The 12,740-nt window shown below is 35.3% G+C and overlaps 1 protein-coding gene across 3 annotated transcripts in view; it reads left to right on the plus strand.

Annotated features, from left to right (window-relative positions):
* Window positions 1-7,576, plus strand: part of CDH7 (cadherin 7) — a 128,912-nt gene extending 121,336 nt beyond the window's left edge. For 2 of the 3 annotated variants that reach the window (XM_019729337.3, XM_074339864.2), the window contains exon 12: window positions 5,325-7,576. In XM_019729337.3, coding sequence (XP_019584896.1) covers window positions 5,325-5,818 — 494 coding nt within the window. In that variant the 3' untranslated portion in view covers window positions 5,819-7,576. Of the gene's footprint in view, window positions 1-3,251; window positions 3,378-5,324 lie in introns of those variants that run through there. The other variant, XM_074339865.2, reaches the window with a different exon arrangement.
* The last annotated feature ends 5,164 nt before the right edge of the window (window positions 7,577-12,740 follow it).

The following is a 12,740-nucleotide window of genomic DNA, read 5'->3' on the forward strand; positions in this document are numbered from 1 at the left end:
CTTTCCCCCACACAGCCAGCAGGGACAAATGGGCACTAATTCTGATGTCTCCATTAACCTGGGTGACTAGTTTGCCCAGTCCTGGTGATTCCCTGATACCCCACGAGACCCAACTCACACACCCAGCCTGAGCCACTTCCAGGGGCTTTTCCACACAAGTGGCTGGCCTCCGATGGCACTGTGGGCTTTCCAAAAATCTCTCAAAGGTCTAGAAATCCCCCAAAAGCAGCAGCTGGCCCCAGCATGTCTTGCATTTTTTGCTAAATAGTCCCAAGCTGGATATACATGGTAACCGGTCTCAACTTGTAACTCCCATCATGTGGCCAAAAGCCTAGTATAAGCCACAGCCAGTGATGGCTAGGAATGTAGCTTCACCTAAGTGGCCACAAACCCAATACAACTGGTGGTTCACCTCAGGTTACAGTATGGTGCACACCAAACGGTCCCAAGCCCAGCACTAGTTGCAGCTGTCCTTGGTTCACAGTGTAGTTGATCACAAGCATCCAGCAAGCTCAGTATAGGTGACAACCAACCATAGATCGCATGTAGCTCCCACCAGGCAGCCACAAGCCTGCAGCTGACTTTGCACTGGAGGCCCTCCCAAGAGGCTCCAGAACCAACACACCTGGTGGCCAGCTTCAAACCACACCAGAGCACCACCTAACCAGCTCCATACGCGACAAACCTAACAGGTGGATTTTGCTGACACCAGAGCCATGCTAAAGAGATACAGGGACCAACCCAACATGAGGATATAACTCTCATAAACATCTGCACACCCAACTTAGGAACACCTAAATATATAAAGCAAATATTGATAGACATAGAGGGATCAAATGGATTTGATATTTTAGGATATTTCAACCCAAAGCAGCAGAATATACATTTGTTTTAAGAATGCATGGACTATTTCTCAGGATAGACCATGTGATGGGCCACAAAAAAAGTCTCAATTAATTTAGGAAGATTAAAATCATACCAAGCATCTTCTCCAATCACAATTGTATGAAACTATAAATCAATTATGAGAACTGAAAATCACACAAACACATGAAGGCTCAATAACATGCCACTAAACAATGAATAGGTTAACAATGAGATCAACGAAGAAATCAAAAGACACACTGAGACAAATGAAAATGAAAGCACAATGACTCAAAATATTTAAGACATAACCAAAGGATTTCTAAGAAGGAATTTATACTAATACAGGTCCACCTCTAGAAACAAGAAAAATCTTAGACAATCCAGCCACCTAAAGGGATTGGAAAGAGAAGAATAACCAAAGCCCAAAGTGAGTAAAAGAAAAGAAATAATAAAGATCAGAGTGGAAATAAAATATAGCCTAAAAAACACAGAATGGTCAATAAAAGCAAGAGCTGGTTCTTTGTAAAGATAAACACAATTGATAAACCTTTAGCAAGACTCATCAAAGTAAAATAGGAGAGGACCAAAATAAATAAAATCATAACTAGAAGTGACAACTGACACCACAGAAATACAAAAAGTTATAAGGAAATACTACAATTTTATATGCAAACAAATTGTAAAACCTGGAAGAAATGGATAAATTCCTAGACACCTACAATCTTTTAACGCTGAAGCAGGAAGAAACAACAAACCTAAGCAGACTAATTACTAACAAAATCAAATCACTAATTGAAAAACTCCCAACAAACCAAGACCCTGGACTTGATGACTTCACAGATGAATTTTACTAAACATTCAAAGAAGAATTAATTCATATCCTTCTCAAACTATTCCAAAAAAACTGAAGAGGAGAGAAGTTTCCCAAGCTCATTTTATGAGGCCAGAAAAGACACTACAAAGAAAAAGAAAAAAAAAAGAGAGAAAAGAAAAAGAAGTATAAGCTTATCTTCCTAAAGAACATAGATGCAAAAATCCTCAACAAAATCTTAGCAAATTGAATTCAGTAAAACATTAAAAAGATTGCACACCATGATCAATCAAGTGGGACTTATTCCCAAGACCCAAGCCTGGATCAATAGCCTCAAATCCTAAAGTGGTACATCACATAAACAAAATGAAGAATAAAAATCATGTGATCATACGAGTAGATGCAGAAAAGTCATTTGACAAAATCCAACATCCATCTATAATTAACAACTCTCAGCTAAGTGGGGTTAGACGGAACATACCTCAACATAATAAAGTCCATCCATGACAAACCCGTGGCTACTAATCATACCCCACAATGAAAAGCTGAAAACTTTTTATTTAAGATCAGGAACAAGACAATAATGTTCACTTTCATCACTTTTATTTAACATTGTATTGGAAGTCCTAGCCACAGCAACCAGATAAGAAAAAGAAATGAAAGGCATCCAAATTGGAAAGGAGTAAGTAAAACTGTCATTATTTGCAGATGACCTGATACCATATATAGAGAACTATAAAGAACCCACCAAAACATTATTAGAGTGAATGAGTGAATTTAGTAGAGTAGCAGGAGACAAATATTCAGAAATCAGTTCCATTTTTTTATACACCAATAACAAACTATCAGAAAGAGAAATTAAAATAATCCCATATACAATTGTTTCAAAAAGAATAAAATGCCTAGGAATAAATTTAACCAAGGAGGTAGAAAAACCTGTACTCAGAAATCTATAAGACATTAAGGAAATAAATTGAAGGTGATACAAATAACAGGAAGGATATATTGTGCTCATGGATCAGAGGAATTAACATTGTTAAAGTCGTCATAATACCGAAAGCCAGATAGGGATTCAATTCAATCACTATCAAAATACCAATGACATTTTTCACAGAACTAGAACAAATAATTCTAAAATTTATATGGAACCGCAAAAGGCCCTGAATGTCCAGAGCAGTATTGAGAAAGAAGAACAAAGTTGGAACTAGCATCTACCTGATATCAAACTATACTACAAGGCTGTAGTAATCTAAACAGCATGCTAGTGGCATAAAACAGACACACAGATCAATGGAACAGAATAGAGAGCCCAGAAATAAACCCACACCTATATGGTCAATCAATCTATGACAAAGTGGGCAAGGATATACAATAGGGTAAAGACAGTCTCTTCAATAAATGGTGTTGGGAAAACTGAAGAGATACCTGCAAAAGAATGAAACTGGATTGCTTTCTTATACCATATACAGGAATAAACTCAAAATCAAAATAGATTAAAAAGAAGAAAACATAGGCAGTAAACACTGACATAATCTTAGCAATATTTTTGTTTTTTTTGAATATGTCTCCTCAGGCAATGGAAACAAAAGAAAAAATAAATGAGACTACATCAAACTAAATTTTTTGCACAGCAAAGAAAAGCATCAACAAAAATGAAAAGACAACCTACAGAATGGGAGAAGATATTTGCCAATGATACATCCAATAAGGGGTAAATATCCAAAGTATGTAAGGAACTCACACAATACCAAAAAATAAACAATATGATTAAAAAACAGGCAGAGGACCTGAATAGACATTTCTCCAAAGAGGACATACCGATGCCAAAAGACATTTGAAAAGATGCTCAGCATCACTGATCATCAGAGAAATGCAAATTGAAAACACAGTGTGGTATATTACCTCACACCTGTCAGAATAACCATCATCAATAAATCAACAAACATTTGCTAGGATGTGGAGAAAAGGGAACCCTTGTGCATTATTGGTGGGATTGTAAATTGGTGTAGTCACTATGGAAGACAGTATGGATGTTCCTCAAAAAATTAAAAATAGAACTACCTGATGACCCAGCAATCCCACTTCCGGGTATTTACCTGACACACTAATTTGAAAAGATATATGCACCCGTATATTTGTTTCAGCATTATTTACAATAGCCAAGATATGGAAGGAGCCTAAGGACCCATCGATAGACAAATGGATAAATAAGAGGTGGTACATACTCATATATACAATGGAATATTAAACATAAGAATGAATGAAATTTTGCCATTTGTGACAATGTGATGGACCTAGAGGGTATTATGCTAAGTAAAATAAGTCAGCTGCAGAAAGACAAATGCTATTTGATCTCTCTTACACATGGAATCTAAAAAGCAAAATAAATGCACAAACAGAGACAAACTCATATCTATGATGAAGAAATTGATGATTGCCAGATGCGAGGGGATTGGGGGATAAGTGTGAAAGGTGAAGGGATTAAGAAGTACAAATTGCCAGTTATAAAAATAGTTGTGGGGATGCAAAGTATTGCACAAGGAATACAGTCAGTAAGATTGTAGTAACTATGTGTGGTGTCACATACACAATTACTAGACTTAATGTGGTATTCACTTTGTAAGATGTATAAATGTGTAATCACTATGCTGTACACACGAAACTAACATAATATTGCTTGTCAACTGTAATTGAAATTTTTTTTTAAAATTTAAAAAATCCATTAAAGATAATTCATTAATTTATATATCTTTAAATTTCAAAATTTAAAAACATCTATTCTGCTGCATTTTGACTTAATCAAGGTGCCATGAAATCTAATGTTCCCCTTTCAGCTTGCACTCACAGAAGAGCCTGCTCCTTATTCATGTGTATAGCGAGGGTCCTTGATCTTTTTTACTCTGGTGCAAACATGTGCTTTATTATCTAATTATTGATGTCGATATGGGAAAGAAAATTCCTAACATTGAAGGGATGTTTGATTTCTTAAATCTATATTTAGCTAATGCTGAAAATCTCACAACCTATATTATCTCTCCTGGTATAATACATAAAGACCAAGTTTAATATTTCATACTAAATGTGGGACTCAATTTATTACAGAGACGCTTTTAATCTCTGTATGTGGCCTGACACGCTGAGTTTGCTTTAACAGCTGAGTTTCATAGACAAGCACGAGGCATTTCTTCAAAGAACCCGACCAAATGCTGTAATCCATTTCCTTCTGAAATTGCAGTTGCTAAATTATACCCAAAACATTTATGAATGTCGCTTTGCCTTTCCAGCAATTAAGGAGTTCAAAAAAAATCCCTTTGTGTGTCATAGCTTTGAAATTATTATGTTTATCCTGAACTGGCCCTTCAATTTACTCTATCAAATACTGTGGTGGGTACGTTGACGAGGGAGGCAATCAATTCTGCACAGGTGTGGAAGAGGATTTCTCTTGATGTAATAAAGCATTCTATTTTAAAGGTGTTTTAGCAGTTTTAACACATCTGCCGTTGTGAATTCCCATGTAAGCTGGCAGCCAATTCGTTTCCTTGTAAAGGGCAGAAAATCTGAGTCCACATCAGAGGCCTCCCGGGGGCGTGACGGGGGACAGTCAGGGACCTTGCTGACCCCTTCCCTTTGCTTCTCATTGTTTCAGTGTTGATCCTCCTGATCGTCACCATGAGACGACGGAAAAAAGAGCCCCTCATTTTCGATGAAGAGAGAGACATCCGAGAAAACATCGTGCGCTACGACGACGAGGGTGGAGGCGAAGAAGACACGGAAGCCTTTGACATGGCGGCCCTGAGAAACCTCAACGTCATCAGAGACACCAAGACCCGGAGGGACGTGACGCCCGAAATTCAGTTCTTGAGTCGACCGACTTTTAAAAGCATCCCGGATAATGTCATTTTCCGGGAGTTTATCTGGGAAAGACTGAAGGAAGCGGACGTGGACCCCTGTGCGCCCCCCTATGACTCCCTGCAGACATACGCCTTTGAAGGCAATGGCTCGGTGGCGGAGTCCCTCAGCTCCCTGGAGTCCATCAGCTCAAACTCTGATCAGAACTACGACTACCTAAGTGACTGGGGGCCCCGTTTCAAACGACTTGCAGACATGTATGGCACCGGCCAGGAGAGCTTGTACTCATAGCCTTGGACGTTCCTTGGAAATGGACTGAAGACCGAATAAAAGCAAAAAAAAAACACTACACGCAGAACCCAAGAACTCCACTTACTAGAGAAAATGGTTGTAAATATAGCTCCATTTTTAACTGTTTAGGTTTCTGCCTTGGTGAAGCATATGTTCATTAGATGTATCCAAGGGACCACACTGACCACAGACTCGGAGCATTTGAAGGCTTTTTTGATAAAAAGAAATGCTCAGTGGTTTGTGAATAGATAGCAACTCTCAGATACCTGCAAAGGCACCTAACCTCTATGAGAAAGTAGTGCCTGATGTCGTCAGTGAACCAAGGGTGCCCCGTACATACCTTCATGGTACTGCCAGTGAGAAGAATAGAACACAATGTGCCACTGAAAAGTCCTGCAACTTCTTGCATATTAAAACTTGGGACAGATTGAATTTATAGTGATGCTTTTAGCTTGTTAGATTAGAGAATCCAGCAGAATTTTATTGCTATGGGTTAGGAAGTATATTTTATTTAGCAATATATAAATTCTTAGAAAATCCTCCCCAATCCTCCAATACAAGCCACTAAAATTTGGTTTAAGGCAACATAAACCATTGTTTAGCAAATAAATGTGAAGTATTCCAAATAAAAAGGTAAATCATTCTTAATGTGTGCAATCGTTTTGAGATGCTTGTGTAGGTATGAAAAAAAGTTGCTGTCTATTCGTTGATGCTTTTTATTATCTCTTCTGATTTGTACAGGAGAATATATGTAAGTTCTTTTTTTTTATTTGACACATAGTGTTATATTTATTTTGGAGCTCCAATCTCCACTAAATTCAGGTCCATCTTATTGCCTCATAGTTATCAAGCTCGTCAGAACATGCTGATTTTTCTCCACTCTGAGCTACACAAAGGCAATGAAACATGGGAATGGAGGGAAAATAGTAGAGCACTTGAGTCCTGTTGCAATTCATATCTCAGAAAGGAGCACAGCTATAGGGACATAGAAGTCATTTGAGCCACTGGAATGTACAAAACATCGGAATAAAATATTTGTATTTTAGAAAGATTTCAGAGAGAATGAGATGTTCTTTGATGCAAGATTTATTTTTCAAGGTCACAAGTACTATATGCCTCAAAGACTTTTGAGAATTTGTTCTACCCCAACCTCTTTTGCTGTAAACATATTGAGTAAAAGACTGACTTTTAAAAATATATCTTAAACAATATAATGTTATAAATTTCAAAACCCATCTTTAAATTCTGATGCAGATATGCTCCTCAAGAATAAACCTTGCAATGTATAATTTCTATACTGGTTTAGATGTGCCAAAATGAGGAGAGAAATTTCAAATGATTACGTGTGTTTAAGCTTGAGATGTGCTTCTTTAAAAAGAATTTTATGACTAAAGTAATATTTCTACCTATAAGTTTCCCCCCCCCAAAAAAAAATAGTTTAATGTGCATATATGCAAGGATGAATGGAATTTTTCTTTTTTTATTCTTTTAAAAAGAATTGTAGGGTTCCTAATCTATAGATGGTGGACACTATAGAAAATTGTGTTCTAAAACTGCTTCCTCCTGAAAGACAAATGATAGAACTAGAATATCAATATTTTGATGACAGTAGGAGAAACTATGTAGCAGTCTGTAAACTTGCAGCCCACCTTTAGAAATGAAGTATGTGAAAGTGGCCTTCAGATTCATCAAAGTAATTGAATAAATTTGATCATCTGCGAACAGTCCTTTCATTTGAATAAAGTTTTGTAGACATTGTTTCATGACTAAATAGATATGCTTCCTGCAGTATGAATATATATATGAAAAACCAATTTCATAACAGAGATACTGTTCATTACTTTTAGTCACATAAATAAGTTTTTCAAATTAAAAACAAAACAAAACAGTATACTTATATCCTTTTCAAGAAAGTCACTATGTGGTGTAGGAATTATGTAGGTATTGAGTCAGGAAGGTGCTGAGACAACAGTTTTGTAATAATCCCCTTGTTGTCTGCAAGACGATAAAATACTTTAGAACATTTGGGTTATGATGTCAAAACTGCTGATTGTTGCACATATCACTTAATGGAGGTTTGGATGTATTTTAGAAAAGAAATACCACATTATTCACCTTGCTTTTTCTCCTTTTAAAGAATATATTTTCTTGGCTTTTGTTTGTTTTTTCTGTTTGGTTTTTCGTTTCTTCATATTGGTAGTAATATATTGGAAAAAGACTCAAATTATTAAATAAAGATTTGAAATTCTTGCATATACCTAAATGCCATTTTATATGTGGAAGATTATATATCAATGCAGTATTGAACTTAATTCAATGGTATTTTTAAAAAATGCTTGATGTGACTGGAAGAATTTCCCTAACATAGGTGAAATTTATATGAAGTACTCTAGTTAAGCTTAATTGTAATGATGGTGAATTTGTTATTTTAGCTTTCTTTTCTTTTCAGAAATCCAATGCTACATATGGCTATCTGGTGTAATAGTTGAGAGATAGGCTATGTTTTAAAACCAGAAACTAGAACTGTTGATTGATTAAAAAGAAAAAAAAATGTCAAAAGTTCCTACAAAAACATTTAAACAAATACCTACCATGTTTCCCCAAAAACAAGAACAGGTGTTATACTAAGGTTTTCTCCAAAAGACGCATTAGGGCTTATGTTCAGGGGATGCCATCCTGAAAAATCATACTAGGGCTTATTTTCCAGTTAGGTCTTATTTTCAGGGAAACACAGTACTATCTGGTCACTAAAATTCAGTGGTGTCCAGAGCCAGCTAGAACCAATTCCCAAGAACCAATGATGCCATCTCTTCCAACTCCAGTTCTAGAGATGCCATTTTGTTATATTTAGTTATATATTGAAGTCAGCCATGGTAGTTATATTTAGACCAGTGTGGAAATCAGCAAACACTACTTTTTTTTTTCCTTCGGGAGAACCAGTTGTTAAATTTTTACCCAACCAGAGTCAGTTCTCCTTCCATCACCGTATAGATGATGTATTGCAGAATTGTACACTTGAAATCTATGTAACTTTACTAACAATTATCACCCCAATAAACTTAAAAAAAAATACCAATGCTCCCCTGCTTAAATTACTTTATAAAAGGAAACCTCATGATTGTAAATACAGTATGAATGAATAGAATATGAAATAATGAAATGAAAGGAATTTATGCTCTTTCTTACAACTAGTTATATATGCCTGTGGTGGTGATTTCCTGGTATCAAATCCTTGGAGCTATGAGTAGAAAGGAAAAGGATTGATGCACTTCAATATGGGAAGCAATGGCTTAATAATTTCAAGTCCAGACAATAGTGAAGAAATATATTTACATATTTTCCATTTGTCAATATGGGGACACCATTAGAAACTCAAGGTACACAAAATAATGCATGTATTGAACAACTTAACTTCTTCAAGAAAAAAACATTTGCATTTCACTTGTTACTGTCCACGTCACAGACATACGTCCAAGCCCCTATTTTGAAATGTTACTGCATAATTTTAAGGCAGCATAACAAATACGAAAACTAAATCTTACGCAGAAAGTGAACTTTAACGGATCAAGCCTAAATTGTCATTCTGGGTTCACAAATTGGTCTCTAAGTTGAAGTGATATTCGAAGTTTAGATGCAGACCAAAGTTAGGAGGGAGACAACAAGAAAAGATTTGCTAGGGGAAGGCAGTGAGTAGATCAATTACCTAGATGAAGCCAGGAATTGTTTCCCTTTGATATGAATCGTGGTTAGATAACTACAAGATAGACAGGAAGTAATAATGTTTAGGTAATGATAGCTGCCTTTTCACTCTGCCCTCTGAGAATGTTTTAAATTATTTTAACTTCATGCACAATTACATTGGATGATGAGTAGGCTTCAGAAATTATTTTCATGTAAATGGTGTAGTTATACAAAGTATGAGTGTTATTTGTGTGATTGCCCACATGTCCAAAGAAACTTACATGCAGATGGTCTTAGCATTCAAATATAAAATCTACAGGAGCTCAAAAGGCATTAAGATAAATATATTGGAAGAGACAGAAAACACTAGTTCAAATATTTTAAAATTTTTAAACACTAGTTGCAAATATTGGTTTTCAAATTTCCAATTTTTACATCTGTTGACTCAGAAACTCTTAATTACCATAATTGTGTCTGAATCACTATTTAAACGTTTATTTACAATTGATCTAATTAACATTGAATAAAAAGCTTCATTGTTTAACTCTTTCTGGTCTGGAGGCAGCTGGAAGCATGTGAAATGTTTTTGACAATAGGTAAGGAAATATTTTCTGTTAATCTATGTTTCTCTGATATTAAAATGTAAGTTATTGTTACATTAATGATAATGTATAGTGTGTGTGTATATGAGAATATATGCAAGTGTGACATGGAAAACTAATGCAATGCTTGCTGACTAATCATCATCATCATCATCAAAAGAGGAAGAAAGGAGTAATAGCATTTACATTTTGAACGTAATTGAAATTGTTTCAGAGGAGTGGGATAAGCCCTTAAGAAAAATGGGAGTTATCTGAGGTTGTGATTTGGCAGGCATTGTAAAGTATGATTCCAGGGGTAATTTTTCAGGCAAAAACAAGACAGCCAGCATGTGTGACATTCTGACCCTTTTTCATTGATATGCTAACTTGTACTGGCTCAGAGTTTAACTGAAAAGGGGGGGGGGGGGAAGAGAGAGAGAGAGAGAGAGAGAGAGAGAGAGAGAGAGAGAGAGATTGGGGGGTGCCTTGGGAAGTATGTCTGAAGCGACCTTTAAAATATTGTCTAGTATTACCTTGTTAATGCCAATATACTATTATCATTTGGCACGTGCCTGATAGGCAGTAAGACTAGAAAATTTGACACTAACTGAAGGGAACAATATTTTATTTGCTTCAATAATCTAATTTAATTTAAATCAGAAGTATTTTGGTGCTAAAGGGAGAGCACTTAGCTGAACTATCTGGATAATTGCCTCATTTTATTTTTATTGTGTGTACGCAATCTCATTGTTACACAATGTGGAGTGTGAAGTATTGATTTTGGTGTGTCCTGGGCTCTGGCCTTTTGAGTATCAGTGTGGTATAAGAGTATCCGTAGTCTGTGGTAATATACTCTGGATCAGAGGCCAAGTCCAGCATCTCTTGGCGGGGCCCTGGATGCCATTATAACTCTCTGAACCTTTAGAGCTCCACGATTAAAATTGAGTTAAGTACTATCCTGTCTGTTTTAGAGACCTGTGAGATGATTAAATGGCAATGTTGTGTAAACTGTAAACACTGTAAAAATACATGACATTATGGGAAATTATGGAAATTATGTAATAAGGTTGATTATATTTATTATATGGTAAACACAGATCATTTCTGGTTTTGGAAATACACATTAAGGAAAAAAAAAACCCAAACAATTATTATTCTACATTGGGAAAGAACATTCAAAGAAACAATTGGGGTAATTAATTGAAGCCACTACCAAAAAACAGCTATTTTATCAGGCTTTTAAAGGTTGGAGTCTAACCCAGACTAATTAAATCATTAATAAGAATTAAGGATATCAGCATGGCCAAGGGATTACAAGTGAAAAACAATTCTTTCCCACGCATGATGACTGAGTGGAAGTTGAAGGCCTTTAGATGATTTTAGCCTCGTTACAACTCACAAATACACTGGAATGGAGAACACAATTAATGAGTACAAGCTAGGTGATCTTGCAGACATCCAGAGGAAATAAAGAAAATGAGGTTCTAGAGAATTTAATAATTTTGTCAGTCCTGAGTGGCGTATGTGTAATTAATAATTCATGCACTTCAAAGAATTAGAGTACATTAATATTGACTTTACATGAAAGCTATCCTGTTCCCTTGTTTTGATAATTCAAAAGCACTTCCAATATCTCACAGTAGCTTAACTTAGCCTTTTGTAAATGAAAAAGCCATTGGAGATTAAAAACTAATATACACAGGATACTGCTGCTTTGTCAGTGATCGCCTACTCATAAAATGAAAGTTAATAAGCCCTTCGACTCAACTTTAGCTATTAGTTATCTGGTTATTTCAAGTTCATGTGAACAAGCATTGCAAACAAATACATTAATAACTACATAAGTACTGAGAATGTTGAGAAGTACAACATACACTCAGAACGTTAACTCTTACATTATCATTGCATTAATTAATTAATGAGATTATGCTAATGGTTTATATTTTTATAGGCAGGGAAATCATATGATTTACTACCTTAGTGCTTCATGCTTATTTTTTTGTACATATAAACATTACTTTTTTTTGGTATGTCAAGATCTGGAATATGTGGCATGTGGAACATGACCAGTACTTCAAAAGTAATCAACTTTTTAAAACAACAGATCAAATAACTAAATAGCAGATTCATTTTATCTATAATACTAATTTTAAATGCAAAAAGTGAAAGGGAAAATAACTCTTTTACAAGTTTATACTATATTTTGTATTATATTTGGCTTCAAATTGTATATATTAAATATATATTGAGCTTATAAATATATATCAAGCCTACACACACACACACACACACACACACACACACACACACACAAAGGTTAAATGTTAAAGTGAAGCAATGGCTTTTAACATTTTGTTTTTATTTTTAAACATGATTATAGCCATTGGATCCAACCTCTAAAATTAAATTATGTGAGCATGCTGAAAAAATGCTGCACATTTGTAAAGTTGTTATTTGCTATAGATTTCATAATTTCTCAAAATTTAGAGCAATTCATATAAGTCAACCACACAGCATCACTTTCAATGAAACTATTAGTGCATATTCATGAGGCTCTATTATAACTAACTATATAAAAAGAATTGAATCCATTTTTTCCTGCAATGCTTTTACTTATGTTAAGAGTCACTTGAATAAATAGATATAAAAGAGCTTCAAAA

The sequence above is a fragment of the Rhinolophus sinicus genome, chromosome 4, assembly GCF_057876585.1.
Source record: "Rhinolophus sinicus isolate RSI-liver-muscle chromosome 4, RSI-T2T, whole genome shotgun sequence".
NCBI classification, from domain to species: Eukaryota; Metazoa; Chordata; class Mammalia; order Chiroptera; family Rhinolophidae; genus Rhinolophus; species Rhinolophus sinicus.